Source organism: Lycium ferocissimum, chromosome 12 (assembly GCF_029784015.1).
Source record: "Lycium ferocissimum isolate CSIRO_LF1 chromosome 12, AGI_CSIRO_Lferr_CH_V1, whole genome shotgun sequence".
In the NCBI taxonomy this organism is placed as follows: Eukaryota; Viridiplantae; Streptophyta; class Magnoliopsida; order Solanales; family Solanaceae; genus Lycium; species Lycium ferocissimum.
The window spans coordinates 40,649,671-40,668,655 of record NC_081353.1 but is presented as its reverse complement, the minus strand read 5'-3'; the positions used below and the strand labels follow the sequence as shown (position 1 = coordinate 40,668,655).

Sequence of the window (18,985 nt, the reverse complement as noted above, 5' to 3'; positions counted from 1 at the left end):
AACAAAGAGAGTACCAAGATTTTTTTTTAATATATATTATATTTTTATAATTAATTTTTTAATTTATCTCTAATGAAATAATTTAACTATTTTTATTTTCTTAAATTTTGTGTTAATTAATAGTCACATAAATACTTCTCTACTTTGAGAATAGGGCTAAAAATATCATCCATTACAAATTTGATTAAAAAATACATCTCCCGTCATTAAAGTTTTCAAATATACCCCTGTCTTAAAGGAAATACCCAAAATAGCCCAATTTTATTTTTAAACCCGCTCAATTTAAACCCGACTCAACTAAATAAAAAATCTATATGGGTTATCCGCTCCTGTATTTATTTAAGGAACCTCCAGATGTAGAACTCAGGAATAAATTGGTTAATGACAGAAGAGATATTTTTGACCTAATCCCATTAAAAAGAGGTGAGTAATAATGATGACACAACAAATGTGTTTTAAGAAAAAAGAGAAAATGAATACACTTAATTTCCAGTGATATAACACTCAATGAACAGTTCATATTTTTAGCTAAAAAATAAAAATAAAAAGGTGGCGCAGAAAAAAAAGATCAGAGAAATTAGGGTTCTTATTTAGGGTTACCTTTGATCTCTGCTCCACCAAAAAAAAGATAACCTTTTTCACAATCGGGTCGTAATCGGGTCAAAATTAGCACATTTTATTAGGGTTTTTTTTTTTTGATAAATAAAATCAGTGTTCATCGATTGGATTTAAGATTTTATATTTTAAGAATTGAAATTAATTTTGCATTTTGTAAATATGCGAGGACAGAAGAAATCAAAAAAGGTTACTTGGGCTTCAGATGTTAATCTTTGTCAGGTAATTTTTTTTTTTAATGAAGATCTGTAATTTTCATCATTTTTACTGTAATTATTTGTTAATTACCAGAATTAAATAACCCCAAAAAAAGAAAATTGCAAAATAATGAAGTTAAAGTTTTGTTATTGCTTAATTTGATTATTGTGATAGAAAAGAGCTATCTTTTTAATCCAAGATTGGAATGAAATGAGGAGTAGTTGTTTTTATTACTGTATTTTACCTTTTTAATACAGTAATTTTCATCATTTTTACTGTAATTATTTGTTAATTCACAGTATTTAATAACACAAAAAAAAAAGAAAATTGGAAATTGATGAACTCAAAGTGTTGATTTTGCTCAATTTCCTTGTTGTGATAAAAAGAGTTTTTTTATTTTTTTATTTTTTAACCCAAGATTGGAGTGAAATAGGGTAAAAAAACATACTGATAACTAATGAATAGATAAGCAATTTTGTTTTGTTCAATTTGCCTGTTGGGATAAAAAGGAGCTATCTTTTTAACCCAAGATTGGAATGAAATAGGTGGAAAAAAAAATACTAAGAATTAATGAATTGATAAGCAATTTTGTTTTGCTCAATTTGCTTGTTGGGATTAAAAAGAGCTATTTTTTTAACTCAAGATTGGATTGAAATGGATCAAAAATCGGAATGGATTTTTACGATTCGTATAGTCGACTCCAACTTAGTTTGGGAATGAGGAGTAGTTGTTTTTATTACTGTATTTACCTTTTTAATCCAAGTTTCGAGTTTTATCATTGCTAGTTAAGTTGAATTCAGTTCACTTTTGCATGGTATAATGAATGGCATTACGTTAATTTGCCTCGTTTCTGCTTTAATTATCTGTCCAATCACAGTATTGAATAAACCCAAAAAAAAAAAAAAAAAAAAAAAAAAAAAGCAGAATTGGAAACCGATGTACTGGAAGTGTTGATAAACAATTTGCTTGTTGTGATATAAAAGAGCTATCTTTTTAACCCAAGATTGGATTGGAAAGGGTCAAAAATTGGAATGGATTTTGACGATTCGTATAGTCCATTCCAACTTTGTTTGGGAATGAGGAGTAGTTGTTTTTGTTTCTGTATTTACCTTCTTAATCCAAGTTTCGAGTTTTATCATTGCTAGTTAAGTTGAATTCAGTTCACTTTTGAATGGTAGAAGGAATGGCAAGGTGTTACTTTCTTAATACTTGTTTCAGATGTCTTATGTTTAAGACATTGCCAGAATTTATTAATTCTGCAAACTGAAAGCTATTGCTAACGTTTTGACAGCCAGACTAATCCCGTTTGTCCATAGATTTTGAACCTGAAACTTGAAAATTTGAGTTGTTGAAGTTGTGATTTTTGGAACTTGGAGTTGTGTTTGGACATGCATTTTGGGATTGAGGGGTAATTGATTGATATATTCATTGATTGATCGGTGGAGCACTAATGTTAGCAGAAAGAGAAAGCTAAATGATTCAATAAATTTGAAACCAAAGAATCAGTTATGTGTTGATTGAACTTTCTCAAGTATACTCGTCGAAAAAAGAGGAAGAAGAGAAAAGGTAGACACAGGTTTCAAATTTAAGTGAAATTATACTTTGTGAGTTTATTCTGCTTTGCTACCATATGCATAGACTTTTTGTGAAGCTAGCCTCCAGAGAACGTAATGAGAGAAATCAGCACAAGGCTTATTTATACAATAAAGAATGAAAAATAAACAAAAGAAACCAGCACAAGGCACAAGCTTATTGAAAAAGAAGAAGAGGATACAGATGAACAGATTCCCAAATTTCTTCATCATCATCTTCCTTTTTTAATTGGTTAATGGTGGTGTTGGCCAGCTTGTGCTCACCTTGTCCACCAAGGTTTAGACAGATACAATAAAATTCTTGGCTAATTCTCCTTGAGAATGTTGACAATTTTTTATAATCTGCACTTAAAAATTACTATCACTAGGAAAGGTAGAGAACCTCTAGATAATTCCTAATGTCTTAAAAGATAAAGTATTGAGTATTCGAACTAAATAGGTCCAGATTGAGTGAATGCATCACGAGGATACATATAGCTGACCCTAGCTAGTTTTGTGGTTGAGGCATAGTTGTTGTTATATTCTTAAAAGCTATGTGGAAAATATTCCTTCGCTATGTGGAAAATATTCCTTCTCAAAGGTTCTTGCTGCTTGAATTTACACCTGATAATAACAGAACTTAAGGATATCTCTTCTGTCTTTGAAAAAGAACTTAAGAAAATCATCTTTTTCCCCCAAAAAGATTGCCCTTTTTTTTTTCTTCCAGATGTTATAGATAAAAAGTTTTTGATAAATATATTCTGGGCAGGGATCGAAGTATGTTAAGTTAATAGCAATAAGATTGACATATGAAGGCAGATAGAGAGAACAGTACATGAACAAGAGTTTTGCATTAGTCCAGTCATGTTTCAATGATGTTTTGCAGTGAAAGATAGGGTTTTAACTATTCTACTTTCAAGTGGCCAAAAAGCATGTGCATCAGTGTGCAGGTGGGTTAGAGGCTGTCGTGGTGAGGAATGATGAATAATGGTCTACCTGTGGTTTGAGTTATGGTATCAGAAGTTATGCAGAGAAATCATGTTGGGTACTTTGGGTATATTTGTTATATGTGAAGAAGAAGAAAAACAAAAGGTCCAGTTAAATTAACTACATGATCATCTAGTCTTTTTGCTTTACAATGTAAAGGTCTCACATTGAATATAAGTCAAGGAAAAAGGGGTAGAAGAAGCATAGGGGGGTAAGGGGCGAGGGGAAGGTGCTAAAAAATGCCAATGACAAGCTTGGTTGGGCAGACCCAATAGCACCCACCTGAGAAGAGTAATAAAAGCTTATATTGATATGATAGCGATTAGTCCACCAAACATGATGTATATTAGGTAGAAACAGTGTTGTCAAAGGCGCGCTTAAAGCGCGCTTAAGCCCTGAAGCGAGGCTCAAAACATGTTGAGCGCTTCGCCTCGCTTTATTTGCGCTTCAGTGTGATCAACAAAACTCTAAGACATACTTTTCCTTGACAATGAGGCTCTCGTGAAGAGGTGACACTAGATAATTGATATTTCACTTTACTGTAATGTTTTTGCAATTTCTTGGTCAATATATTTGTTGTTCATGCTTATTATTATTAGTCTTGGACTAAACATATATATATTTGTATACCATTGCGCTTTTTTTTCATTAAAGCCCACACTTTACTTGTGCTTTGCGCTTAAAGCCCCAGCTAACCTTAGAGCTTTTTTGCGCTTTTCGCTTTTAATAACACTGGGTAGAAATCATGTGATACTAAAAAATTATTCCCCAAACTATACTGCAACAAGTTTTTGCAAATAATGTTTCTGTTAATGATCTTTGAGACCATGGAATACTTGTGTCGCTTCTAGTGAAGTTACCTTGCCTCCTTTAAGTTTGTCCTAGATTTTCTATTTTATTGAGATTTTGCTTTGTTAATATGGTAGAGGGTGTTTTTGCAAGCTTATAAGCTGGTTAAATTTGCTTATAAGCACTTTTTGACTTATTTACGCATTTGGTAAACAAAAAAAGTGCTTATAAGCCAAACTTGGCCAAATGGATTTTCAGCTTATAAACTCTTTTAGTTTTACCAAGTATTTTACTATTTTATATCTAATAATATTTTTATTAATTCTGAAAATCCTATTCCCATAATACAACTCCCTCTCCATTCCATTTTCGTTTTTCGTTCCTCTTCTTGTACATATGCGTTTTAATTTATAATTTGTATGAATAAACTTTAAGGACATATTAGTCAATTTGACAGAAAATTTTCTTATCAGCACTTTCTTACCACGCATCGACTGGTTATTATCATTTTCAGCGCTTCTATCTAAACATGTAAGTTTTATTTATAAAATCAGTTTTAACACCAAGAAGTGGTTTTCAGCACTTATTACTTATTAACTACTTTCAATTAGCTAAACAAATGGCCTCGTAATATAATTATCCAAAAAGTGCTTTTCTGGTATTGTTTTTGATCTGTTTGCCCATCTCTTTGGGTAGCAGGGACTTTCTTCTTTCCTTCAATCCTTTTCATTTTATTCTTGTTATTTCTTTTGCTTTTCTGTTTGGTTTTGTGGTGGTGTTGGGGGGAGGAGTTGGGAAAGGGAGGTAGTGGATTTCACATATCTTGTTTGAGATAGTAGTAGGGAGAAATCAGAGATTCTTCTGTGCAGGGTAACAAAGAAGTTGCATCCTTACTCTTGAGATTGAAGATTGAATCACTGGATGAAGTTGGCGTGTGACTACTTCAATTCGGTGGCTGATTTGAGTGAGGTTCTGTAGATCACTTAAAAAAGCCAGTTCTTTAGTTCTAGATGCCAGAATGATGTGGGTTCTAAAAACAGGATAGTATGCACTTTCTTGCTAGGTGAAGTTCTCACCATAGGTCTTCTGTGGTATATTTCTCTTATGTGGGATAAACTAGTTCATAATATATTTTTAAAGCTGACAGTGATTTTCATTGATCAATACGAATATCTGTATGACAAGTTTTGATGAATGATGTATTTTGGTACGAATTTTTATCAAATCTTTTTCTCTGAATAGGATATATACGTGTTGATTGATTGATGCTGCCAAATAAGAATGCTTTTCTTATTAATCGAATAGTTCTTTCTTTTAACAGGTAAAACTTTTCCTGTCTGAAGATTCTCCTTCCCAAGTTGCAATAGGAGCTCAAGATCATCTCCAAGCAAGGATATCATTGCCTTTGCACGCTGGTGTTTTGGTGTCTGATGATAATTTACCTCCAGGCTTTGAGGGCGCACAGCCTGCAAGCCTCTCGAAGAATAAGGTAGCTCAAATCCCTGTAATCAAATGGCGTCGTCCTCCCTCTGTAAGTTGTACTTTTTTTTTTTTTTTTAATTTTTTCAGGTATTACTTGATTTGTTAGCACTATTTAGTGTGTTTGTGATTATGATAAATAGTTAGACTCTCCCCTCATGAAAATAAATTAACAAAATGCTCAGTGTATTGCCCTGTCCAGTTTGACTTCTTAGCATGTCTAAAAATGAGCACATAGTCTACTGATCAAGGGGAAAAAAGAACATATAGTATATCGCAGCTATTTTGGATTGGGGTCATATTAGTTGGTTAAAAGAAAAATGAGGTACTTTACTTTCTACTAAGCTAATCCTACATATCAAAAAGCTGAATGGCTGAGTTGTGTTTACTATCGTTTCAATATAGAGAACAGAATACAAATGAAGAGAAGGCTTTCTATTTTAAAAGCAACCTATTAAAAATATGGCATATAGGACCTAAAGGATTCTTTGCTTGCTCCTTTTAAATCTGTAGGCCATAATATTGAAATTTCCAGATAGATAAATGAATTAGCAGACTAGGAGAATTCTATTAGCTCTCGCAAAGTCTATGAGTAGAGAAGCTACACTGAGCCAAAACCATATTCCCTTTGTCTTTAAAAAAACCCTATATTTATTAAGGAAAACTCTTGCGAAGTCTATTTTTTGACAGAATATACCCAGTTAATATCATTGCGATAATTGGAGCTGGCCATTCATCAAAGACTCTGGAACAGATATAATCTTGAATAGAACTGTAAGAAATAGACACTGGTTGATGAAGATAAAATACTTGCTAGAGTTACTTACCTTTTCGGAAAGGAAAAAAAGGGAGATAAAATACGTGCCAGAGTATCAGCTTGGACTTCATAGCTTCCAGCTCTAAGGCATCTGGAGATGTATGCAACAAAGTACTTCAATAGAAGATTTAAGATTATCTGTCTTCCTATTATAATATTATTCAAGTTTTAAGAGAGACAAAACATCTGTCAAAGTCAAAAGATTTAGAGCAGCACAATAGAATATATCTACATAATCCAATATTCTAAATGATTATCTGATAATCAGAAATTCAAATAATTAGGATAGTTTCTTCGGTCTAAACTCTCCTAAATTCATGTCGTTCAAATTTTCTTTTTTCATGTAGTTGACATTTTACCCCACTTGTGGGATTACACTGGGTATGTTGTTGGTGTATGTAGTTGACATCTGTATTAATGTCATAGTTGTCTAAATTCTTTTTTAAGGAGCTTTCTTATATGATGTTTACCTATGCAATTGAATAAGAGCTCTCTTTTCTTCTCTTCTTTTCTCGTTACTTTATAAGAGACATTGGATGTGTGCTATCATGCAGTGAGCAATTTACTTCGTCCCAAGTTGTTGGTGCCATTTTACAGTAAGCTAAATATGCAAAAAATGCCAAAGGTTAACCTTCTAATAGGATTCACAACAAATCATGCAGCTTCTAAAAAAGCATCTCATTAAGGGAAAAATGAAATATAAATAGCAGGTGGTTTTAAATTTAGGAAGGTAGCAATCTTTTTTTAACAGACAAAAAAGAAAGCCAAACAAATTGGAATTGAAGGAGTAATATATAAGAGGGGATGAATCTAGGAAAAGGTATCTTCAACCCAAGGATCTACCAGAATTCAAATAGATGTGTTCCCACCTGTTGAACCAATTGGAATAAATGAGTTAATACTTGGATACAGATTCCAATATACAACTTGGATAATTCTTTTCCAGATCGGTAAACACAACTCGGATAAGGTTAGATTTTTTCATTCTGCTTTTATGCTATCAAGGATTAATATAGTCGGCCTGACTCGAACTAGCTTGGTATTGGGGCATCGTAGTAGCAGTTGTTGTATTTACTCACTTTGACTAAGGCTATGAATCATCCTTTGGCATATGGATAAAGCAAATAATATACTGTTACTTTCATAGGAAGGAAATCATAACGAAGTCATATGCACATTAAAACGACATTCCTCCTTAGACCTACTAACCATTTACGAGTATCAATGGTCTTCTCTTACTGGTTCCTCATCAAACAAAATCACATGTCAACCTCTTGTTCCTGAGAGCATTTCTCTTTGAATCCTGATCAAAGGTACATAAAGAGATGCTGAGGGGAGAGAGAAGCATCGATGTAATAAGACCATTGTTCTAAAACCTTTTGTCGAGAGGTACCTGTCAAAACAAAGGGCAGCACAAATATTGTCTAAACGCACATTCCACAATACATCTGAGATTGTTTATTAGATTTTGAGGTCAGGGAGAAAATAGGGGAGCTATTTTGAGTTAGAACCTGCTGGGTCCCTAAAACTATGTTGATTAACAAGAAGCGCAGTGCAGAAATTGAAATGAACGGTTGATAGTCTACTGGCATATGATGTTCATGTGTTTTATTTGAAGTTCCATCTTGTTTCCCGATGATTCAAATGTTGAGGCCACATAAACATCACCTGTTGATAGAGTAATATATGCTGGAATTGATAGGTTCACTTAAGAATTATTTGTGTGTGCGTGGGGTGGGGGTTGGGGTGGGGGGAGCTAGTTATGCATGCCTTGTCAGATTCTTTTTTATCGATGCAGTGTCAAATTTTGAAGCATGCATTCTTATTTCGAGCGATATCTTGGCATATCTTTTCGTGTTTTTCTCTCTCATATATTTGCACACATGAAGTGCCCCCAAAAATGGTGGAGGAAATGTTCATTTGCTGACCCTAAAGCGTGCTACCATGCAGCAGATAATCATAGCATGAGTGTAGTAACTGCTAACACCGCCCTTCGTTGATTTTTAACAGTTTGTGTTGGATATAAAATGGCGAGTGGTTGCGGGTGAAGAAAGCAATGACATGGAGGTTCAGAAACAACGTGAGATGAGAGTGCTTGAAGCAATTTATCCACGTGAATCTTCCATTCCTCCAAAGTATGATACTTGAATCTTGTGGGATTTTTTTTACTTCCGTTTCTTTCCTCTAATAGCAAATTTGCTGTTTTTTTTTTCCCAATTGATCTCCATTTAGTTCTGGATGTTACTTCTCTTAAAATTGTTTTCTTTTTATTTCCATGCAGTCCTTCAATGATTCCTGGAGAAGAGACTCTTCATAATGATCAGCACACACCTGTTATACCCTTAACTCCTGTTGAAGAGGAGGAAGTAGCAGATCCATCATTTGGCAGTGCTATACCTACTAATGCAGTCAGCTCAGCGGCCCAGGTAATGCAGTCTGGAGTTCCCTTGTCCAATAGAAGTGCCAGAAATAATCTTCCAGTTCACCGAAACTCATCATCTGGAGTAGTTCCTGGTGTGGAGCCTGATGTTGTAGCAGCAGCTCAGGCTGCTTTAACTGCACTCATGGCAGACAACGGCCAAGCAAATCTGATTGACCATGAATTGCTCATAAAAATTTTGAGTGACCCAAAAATTGTTGGGCAATTGGTTACACACCGAGGAGTAGGCACCAGCTCCCATAGCGTGCCAGCTATGAGTACCCAAAGCATGTCTATTGCCAGTAACATGCCCAACCCAAGGCCTCAGGCATCAAGTATTACTACTCCAGCTTTCGTTCACACAGGTAGAACAGATCCTCCACCAGTTCAAGTCAGTAGAACAGAACTAGTTATGCCCTCGGTGGCAGGTGCTTCTAATGGGCCCTACCACTCTGGTCCAAGTAGGATAGGACCCGTTCCAAGTTTGAGGCCTCGTGTACCCGAGGCTGTATCAACTCCTTTACCATCTCCAGTAACAACTGTGTCAACACCTTCTTCCTCTATGCCTGCACCTGTAGCTAGGGACATCAACTATTACAAGTCTCTCATTCAGCAACACGGAGGAGAAAGGCAAGAAACATTGCCGCAATATAGCAACAACCGGAACAACCAACAATTAAGTTCAGTTCAAGAATCACAAAATTCATTGCCACCACAATATAGCAACAACCGGAATAACCAACAATTAGGTTCAGTTCAAGAATCACAAAATTCATTGCCACCACAATATAGCAACAACCGAAACAACCAACAACTAGGTTCAGTCCAAGAATCACAAAATTCATTGCCACCACAATATAGCAACAACCGAAACAACCAACAATTAGGTTCAGTTCAAGAATCACAAAATAGCTATAATTCAAGAGATTCGAAACCTAAGATAATGAAGCCTTGCATCTATTTTAATAGTTCAAGGGGTTGCCGGCACGGCGCAAACTGTGCATATATGCATGATACATCCACCCAACAGAGGGTTGGTAGCTTGCCAGAGGTTCAAAATTCAAAGAGAATGAAAATGGATAGGGAGATTACTGGTACATAATAATGCAACTGGCACTTCCATGTACATTATTTTTTTTCTCAAGAGAAGAATTGCATGTTGCTGCTCGGTTTTTTTTTCTTCCTTTTTTATTTATTTCTTAATTCTCTACAATGAGTCAATGTCGTTAGATATTTACTTTTATGGGTTTTTTTCCACATACCATACTGATAAGTGATAACTTTCTTCTCTCTTTCTTCTTCTGTTATTATGATGCATGATGTCCAACACCTCTAATGAAGTTCTTTTTTCCTTGTTATATGCTCTGGTGTTATTCTGATAGTTGCTGTACCTATAAAGAAGTGTATATAAACACAAGTTTGATGTATAAGCTTAGTTGATCTTTTACCACAAACGACCAAAATATCTATAGTTCATTTGACTACTTATGGTACTCGAGGTGTGAATTGGTAAGAACCAAATAATTTAACCCTTCAAACTTTAGTAAAAGTAGCACCTTGGACAATTTGTTTCTTTAATAGGCTTCTTCTTCCTTCCTTTCTTCCTTTTTCTGTTTAGGTAAAATGTTGATACTTAAAAATATAATTTGTTTCAACTTTCAACAGAGTTGAATTGTTCATGAACGACGAAGGGACTGCAATGTGATTATAAATTAGCCAAACTAATTAACTCCGGGGAAAGAACGTCCGTGCCCCCTTAAATCAATAATTACTCACCTATACCTCCATTATTTTCGTATCCCAGAAAAAAATTAAAACTATTTATCCGAGATGTCTCCAAATTATGATACCAACATGGTATAAAAATATACTGAGATGGTATCATCAAAGACTGTTTCAGTCCTTCTCTTAGTCCTTCATGATACTATCATGATATATAAATATACTGAGGTGGTAGTATGGATGATCATGTTCATTTATTTAGAAAGACATTTTTCTCGAAAAGAACAACTGTGATAATCGCAATCATCTTATATATGTACATTGTGATGGTATCTGATTTATGAGGATCGTTTAATGAGACACTTTCAAAGACTATGATATCATCATGGTATATAAATATATCGAGATAATATCATGGAGAATCGCCATTCTTCTTTCTAGCCCCCGCATGATATCATCACGACATATAAATATACTGCGATGATATCATGGAGGAAGGGGTTTGGGCGAGGGGGCACGTCGGGTAATTAGTTTGGGTTGGGTTGGGCTGGGCAGAAGCGAAAATAGTTTGGGAAGGGAGCATGGGCGCGTAATTAGTTTGGGTTGGGTGGGCAATTAGTGATGTTTTCCCATTAACTCCTATGTTGAACCTTTGCCTCGTTTGTAACGTTTCAATGGCCCAGATAATCATTTCCTATTCTAAGTTCTTTTGACATCTTTAGAATGAAAGTTCTAATAGACCATCAACAATTTCCAGGAAATGAAGACGATAGATAGGTGGAATACAAGGAAAATTCATAGCTAGACATTTTTGACCGATATACACTGATGGTTCGGGGAATTTTAACACGATTTAGTCGGTCGTCTCTTATTCTTTTAGAGTATAAATTCCACTTATTATTATCTCAATTCTCTTTTAGGTGATATGATCATACAAATATTTTTTTACGCTATCACGTATAGAAGTTAAACTAAAAAGAGAAGCTGCAAAGGCCTGTACCATTTGGTCCTGGTATTTGCTCTAGATTGTTGGGTCTACTGGATAGAACAAGGTGTGTACTTTTGAGGACCCTTCATGTTTTATTACTATACTTGGAATCCAAAAAGAACAACACAGATGTCAAGGGAAGCTTTTAAAAGATGTTTTAATATATTAGAACTTGTGGCATTAAATATACCATGACATGTGTGCCTATACAATCCTGTGAATTAGGGAGAAAATATGAAGTTTAGAGTTAAATTTTTTGTAAAAAATATTTTCCTTTTTGAAATAAATTAAAATGAAAATAGTCTCATATAAATTAGAATAAATTGAAAGGAGATTCCAATTTTTACACTACTATTATTTGATATTTTTATACTATCAGGGTCGTTTAGTCTGGAACTAGGTTATTACAATATTGTAACCCTGAGATTATCATCACGAATTCACCAGATTATAACCTCATATCCAACATGGCATATGTAATGCCAAAATTTTTGGTATAAGATTTATATCGATATTAGCTAATACCAATAATCAAACAATAAATAAGTATAATATCAAATTTTATGCCGGAATTAGGTAACCAAACTACTAAAACTTAAACCCAAAGAAGATAATGCTAGTGTACTAAAAAATCTTAAGAAATTTGGTGACGTAGAAATGCAACACATTTGTTCTCAATGATTAGTCATGACTCAAGAACGGCAACAAATTTCACATATTGTTAGTTATTATACTATTATTTTTAAATACTATTATTTTATAGTGAATAGAATCTCAACATTGGTTAGTGGGTTTCTTTCAAAAACACACCACATATATTCCATGATATAGACCCCCCAAAACAATATATTAATGTCTAAGATGGCCTACAGAAAATCCAGATGAAATGAGCGTAGTCTATGTATGGCTGACGTGAGGCATGAGTCTAAATAAAATGATTGACTGTTGTTTGGGATTTGGTAAATGATGCATCTTTTGGCCTACACTACCTGTTTTTTTTTTAAGAAAAAAAGAAAGTATTTCTGAAAAGTAACTTAAAATTTGGCATATTCCTTTTCGAAAGTAAATAAAGGAAATATTTTACATAAGAAACATGTAACATCAAATGTTGATAAACGTTGGCAAATCAAAAACTATTTTGATGAAACTTATACCATATTGAAAATAGTAATATCAAAGTGTTGATTATAATAACGGTATGAAATTACAAAATAAAAATAGTTATGAAAGAAAAACGAGAACTATTATGTTCCTTCATTTGGCAAAAAATTCTTATCGGTGAGCATTCAACTTAGCTTGGACCCGAACATGCTCTCATAGACGTATATTAGTGTCCATTGATCACTTTTTAATTCTGTTTTTAGAAATAGTCACTGTCGTATAAATTTTCTAATAGTCACTATTTTTTCAGTTACACAGACAAAAAAATAGCTACTATATGTGAATATTATACCTTGCTGTTTTCACTTTCTGTCCTGCTTTTTCTATCTCTCAATGATTACAGAATATCAAAAAAAGCCCAAATCTTTTTAAGTCCAACAAGATCTTTAGCAATTACTTTAGTAGTTGTTCTTGTATGCAATTATTTTTAGGGACGGCTAATCATAACAAGTACAGTATACTATTTGACAAGTGAAATGTAGAGTTGGTTAGCCTCTTGAATCTTCATTGGGTTTAGTATTCAAGATTTTTAAAGTATTTCACCTTCTGACACTCCATTAATTTCTTATATTTCTCTATTCATAATTCTCCTAAAGAGAATATATCTCAAAGATCTTTGCAGATATGAATGAAAGCATCTTTCATTGTTTTTTTCTTTGAATCCTGCAAGAGAATGATCAGTATATATCTACTTGCCTATAATGATAAGTAAGATTTTAAGACTCTATTCAACTTATGTGGAAAAATATATTTTAATTGAAACGTCCCATGCCTAGTTAATATACGCAGCAGTGAAGTCTCAACAGATGGGCTATCTCGGGAATAAGCAACCTTTCTACAATAAGCAAGCATACTATAATATTATTTCACCTTCACAAAAGATAACCAATCAAGTTAATTTTAGGTATATTTAACTATATCTTTAAATTAAAATTGAATAATTTAAGACAACAACTGTTTATTTAGTTCAACTATAGCGTATCCTTATACTGTAGTTTAATTAGTTCCAACTCACTTAAATGTACTGTGTGGTAAGATATAGGACTAATTAAAACCACAAGTTTCATAACAAAAAATATTCAAGATTTAATAAATATGAATAAAAGTAATATTTAGCTTATATAAACATAATCTAATATTTGGTGAAAGATATTTAACTGACCATCCTTCTACAATTGTTGCTCCACCCTGGTAATATATTCATACCGAACATCCTTGTATGATTACAGCTGAATCCTGATAATACATTCATACTTACCATTCTTCTGCGATCGTAGCTCCATTATATATATAGGCCAAAGGATTACCGTGACATCAACTAATTTGTTAAAGTTATATATGTTGATTACTTCGTTCATTATTACCTGCATATTATTTTATTTTGCTTTCCACGTAGTAAGTTAGTATTATCTATTTCATTTTGGTCGACCTTAACCTGCTTGTCTTTAAGCCACTAAACAAATTCAATCGTTACTCTGAATTACGGATTTAGGGGTAAACATATGTCATTGTAGCTCCATCCTAGTAATATATTCACACGTGCGACTTAGGAAATACTGTAGGCCATTGATTACTGTGACATCAACTTTGTCAAGTTATGTTGGCTAGCTTTTGAATTTTGATGAAGACGAAAACATTTATTAGAATTTTGACATCAACTTTCCTCCGTTTTGAAGAAGATCCTGCTTCAGAGATCCATTTTCGACCTTTCCTCCATTTTGAAGAAGATTCGGTTTCAGCGCTCCTCCGTTTTGGGCATTGGCACAAAAGTATTGTGTCATTATGGTCTTTTGGCAGAGAAGTATTGAGGCCTTCAAATGGTCAAGGGAGTGGGATCCTGTATATAATTGTTGACTCAAATAACAACTGATATGAGCAATCCAAGCTGCAGAACCACATCATTACAAGAAAATATTATAACAGCACATGAACAAGTTCCTGATAGAGTGTATGAATCAGACTTTGAAAAGAATAAGACTACAAAAACTAGTATCCTTTGTCTAATTGATATCACTACTTACCATGAAAGAGAACTAGATGAAATCAAGATTCTTAGTATTGATATCACTACTTACATTCCAATATGATGAAGAGAAGTTAGGGAAAAGAACATCACCGATTTAAGTTAGAGTAGCTATGTACAAGTCAAGTCTCTTTGCCAGAGAAACATGGTGGTGATGAAATCAAGATTCTTAGTATTTATATGACTAACTTAAAATTCCATATTGTAGTATTCATCATTCCTTATAACTTCTTCAACATGGATATCATTTCATTATCAAAGACAAACTAACTTAACAAAATGCTCTAAAAAAGTTTGTGTGATATCAAATATTGAAAAGGGGCCAGCTCAGATAATACTCATGACTTAAAAAATGTCTCATATCACTACAAGCATTTCGAAAATATTTTGACAAATATATTGTTTTACAAGAATTTGACAATATGTAGTCATTTGCATCAAGAAGCTATTTCTCTTTCTCAATCTAAATGACATGATACTTTCACTTATACAGCTTGGATGTAAACAAACATTTAGCTAGTTTTCAGAGTACATCTTATAAGCAAGGTAATTGGCAGAACAAGCTGATTATATTGTTATTAACCCTAAGTGACAATATGTTTGCAGTCTGCTAAAGTGAAGATAGAATGAGTCTACCACTGAAGATATAGGACAATTTTGATTAAAACTCTCTTAGAAACACTAGTATGAATTAAAAATATAACTATCTAATTACCATCTCCTTGTAAGGCAATGCACATTCTTCTCATGAGATCACTAGTAAGACACTGCCACGCAAGTCCTCACAAGTCCATACACTTGAAATTACAAAATAACACTAATGAAATAAATATTACTCATCTGTGTATTAGAACAAATTTTATATATGAGCAACTCTAATTTTGTCACGCCCCGAACCATGGCCTGAACGTAACACGACACTTGGTGCCTTGCTGCATGTGACCGTGCAAACCACATGGCTTGCTGAATCAACATGGAGCATACACATGAGCGGAATATACTTAAAAACACGATGAGCTTTAATAAAATATGAGATATCATATATTTGAATAAAATATTGTTTAAAACATGACTGTGGAAATATCATAACTGAGCCAAAGATGGCTATACGACTCTGAATATCTGACATAACATGACTGACTAGTCTATGAAACCTCTAACATGAATGCGACTGTTAAACATACTTGCTGGGACAAGGCCCCCAGCATACCTTAACTGCATAACTAACATGACAATAAATAAAAGATAACACCCCAATGAGATGGGGCTCACCAATAGTTGATACGAGCAATATCCTAATGAGCAGATGCGTCGTCCTGTAAGTCCGTACCTGCATCGTGAAACGCAGCCGGGAATAGAAAAGTGGACATCAAGACATTGATTGTCTTATGTAAAACAACTGAATGAAATAAACATGGCGCACGAAATAACATGATAAACATTGTTACTTAGCCACACTTACGTAGCCAGCTCCTTCACTCGACGAACTTGTTGTCGCGTAGTAGGTAGTGTATCGTGCGCTAGTGTAGTTACAATACTTTTAACCAAATCAATATTTCTTCATATACAACAATGTAGATCATCTAGTGTCCTAAGTGTGATGTGTTTTGGTTTGATTTAAGCCCTTTATATTATAATAGTAATTTATTTAGTATGCTCCTCAGACTATTGAGTGGATAAGTACCATTGGATTAACAAGGAAGAGCAAATCAAGCTAGTCCAGCCCAGTGGTACCACGAACAACTTTTCTACGATTGGTTCACGGGTTCGAGTTCAGTTGTACACACTCGCGCTAAAAAAAAAACAGCTCTTAAATTACAAAACACACTAGGGACACACTACGATACGAACTTAGCTGAAAGGTTTGGATGTAAAATTAGAGAGAGTAAAGAACTTTTCAGATGAAAAAGAAGAAGAGGAATAGCGTTGAAAGAAATTTTTGAGATGAAAAAGAAGAAGAGTTAGGGAACCCGAATTAAATAGAATTGCAAAATGGTGTGAACATAGGTCATGGAATTTAATTTCATTTTTTAGATGAAAAAGTCTTTTTGATAAACGAAAATATGAGATTTGACTTCAAGAAGGGAAAAATAATCATCCTACTTGCACCCCAATAGCTAGATTTAAAAATGTAATTTAATTTCATTTTCCCTCTACTAAGAATTCCTATTTATTTTAGTTTTACAAATTTAATGCTAAAAATGAGTAAATTCAATACCAGGTGGCTTTCCAAACAGACCCTTAATGAAACAAAAGTATCATTGCAGTAAGGCAAAAGTTTTTTATATAATCCTCACTCTGTCATACTCTACCTCCCGCAACTTTATCATTGCAACTTTATCATTGCAACTGCACCGTTCCTATGCAAACAACCTTTCTCTCTCTCTCACATACTCCACCTCCCACAACAATGTTCTCTCTCTCCCCTCCCAATGTTAGTCTAAATCTCTCTAAAAAATTATTTGGTATGTCCCTCTCTTCTCCAAACATAAGAACAAATAGTCTCTCATTCTCTACCCAAAAAAGAAGAATAGTTATTGTTTCTGCCTGTAACAGCCCGATATTTTTCGAGTGAATTTTAGAGTTATTTTCTTAATTATAGCCCACTAATTTTAACGAGTTTCATATCGGAGCGGGTATTGATTATATTCATATTATATGTAGGTATATATATTTATTGGAAAATATAGGTTATACGATATAATAAATGAAATGGGGAAATCAGTTAAGTAAATAAGTGGGCGGGGCCCATTTATTTTATTACGAGCCACGTGGCTTAGACTGTTACTAGGTATTAGTATAATATTCTGATATTAGGGGAATAACATGAAACATCGGATGAAGGTTTCTTTGTGAAAGTGAGAAGATTAGAATTTCCAACCGTCGTTTCGGTGCGCACTAGTTCCTTCTATATCCATGTTTCATGAATTGAATTGGGATGCAGCCGTACAATTTGTTCTTTATGGGATAATGTCAGAATTCATCTTTGGGGACGTAATGATTATGGGTGTCAAGATTGTGTTCATTAGGCTTTGGGAGTAGAAATATTATTTAATAATAAACAATACCTTTTTTAGATTTTTATTTCAACATTGTTACGAAATTCATTTTTGGCATCTCCAACTATTGTGTAATTATATTATTATAAGGCATGGATCGTATAACTCATGTATAGGATGGATGATTATAGAAGCGAATTTCTACCGTAGTGTGCGAGGACCCCATGTGTGTATAAGCGCGCACGGAAGACAAGTGGGATTTTGTACATATTAATTTGCACCAAAATTTTCAAACCACAGTATATGCTTCAACTTCTTTATCCGATCAAAGAAAGAAAAAGTTAACAGAAGCATATACTTTGTGGTTTGAAAATTTGGTGCAAATTCCTATGTACAAAATCCCACTTGTCTATTTTTTCTGTGCGCGCCCATACACACATAGTCTCGGCACACTACGGTAGAAATTCAGTTTCATAATCATCCATCCCCATACATGAGTTATACGATCCATGCCTTATAATAATATAATTACACAATAGTTGGAGATGCCAAAAATGAATTCCCTGTACAATGTTGAAATAAAATCTAAAAAGGTATTGTTTATTATTAAATAATATTTCTACTCCCAAAGCCTAATGAACACAATCTTGACACCCATAATCATTACGTCCCCAAAGATGAATTCTTGACATTATCCCATAAAGAACAAATTGTACTACAGATCCTAATTCAATTCATGAAACATGGATATAGAAGGAACTAAGTGCAGTACCTGAACATGACGGTTGGAAATTCTAATCTTCCTCACTTTCACAAAGAAAAAACCTCTCGTCCGATGTTTCATGTTATTCCCTCAATATCGCAGTATTATACTAATACCTAGTAATGCTTCAAGACGTGCCTAGTAGAATAAAATAGTGGTCCGGCCCACTTATTTACTTAATCCATTTCCATTTCATTTATTATATCATATAACCTATATTTTCCAATAAATATATATACCTACATATAATATGAATATAATCAATACTCCGCTCCGATATGAAACTTCGTTAAAATTAGTAGGCTATAATTAAGAAAATAACTCTAAAATTCACTCGAAAAATATCTAATGTTACATTCTCCTCCCTTAAAATAACGTTCATCCTCGAACGTAAGAAAATCTCTTCCCGTGGTCATCGAGGAACACAAAGGACAACCCTTTCTCTTGCAAATTC

At 33.8% G+C, this 18,985-nt stretch overlaps 1 protein-coding gene across 1 annotated transcript; it reads left to right on the top strand.

Annotated features, from left to right (window-relative positions):
* The first annotated feature begins 491 nt into the window (after positions 1-491).
* On the top strand, positions 492-10,165 carry LOC132039549 (zinc finger CCCH domain-containing protein 6). Its single transcript, XM_059430029.1, has 4 exons — positions 492-837; positions 5,482-5,691; positions 8,467-8,591; positions 8,738-10,165. The coding sequence occupies exons 1-4, from the start codon at positions 778-780 to the stop codon at positions 9,975-9,977; spliced, it is 1,635 nt and encodes a 544-aa protein (XP_059286012.1). The 5' UTR covers positions 492-777; the 3' UTR covers positions 9,978-10,165.
* The last annotated feature ends 8,820 nt before the right edge of the window (positions 10,166-18,985 follow it).

What these genes read in the sequence shown, in the direction of transcription:
- LOC132039549 (XM_059430029.1), top strand. Translation starts at nt 778, where the DNA reads ATGCGAGGACAGAAGAAATCAAAAAAGGTTACTTGGGCTTCAGATGTT. An exon ending in CAGATGTTAATCTTTGTCAG is followed by an intron (nt 838 to 5,481) that starts GTAATTTTTTTT and finishes TTCTTTTAACAG; the next exon opens with GTAAAACTTTTCCTGTCTGA. An exon ending in GAATCTTCCATTCCTCCAAA is followed by an intron (nt 8,592 to 8,737) that starts GTATGATACTTG and finishes ATTTCCATGCAG; the next exon opens with TCCTTCAATGATTCCTGGAG.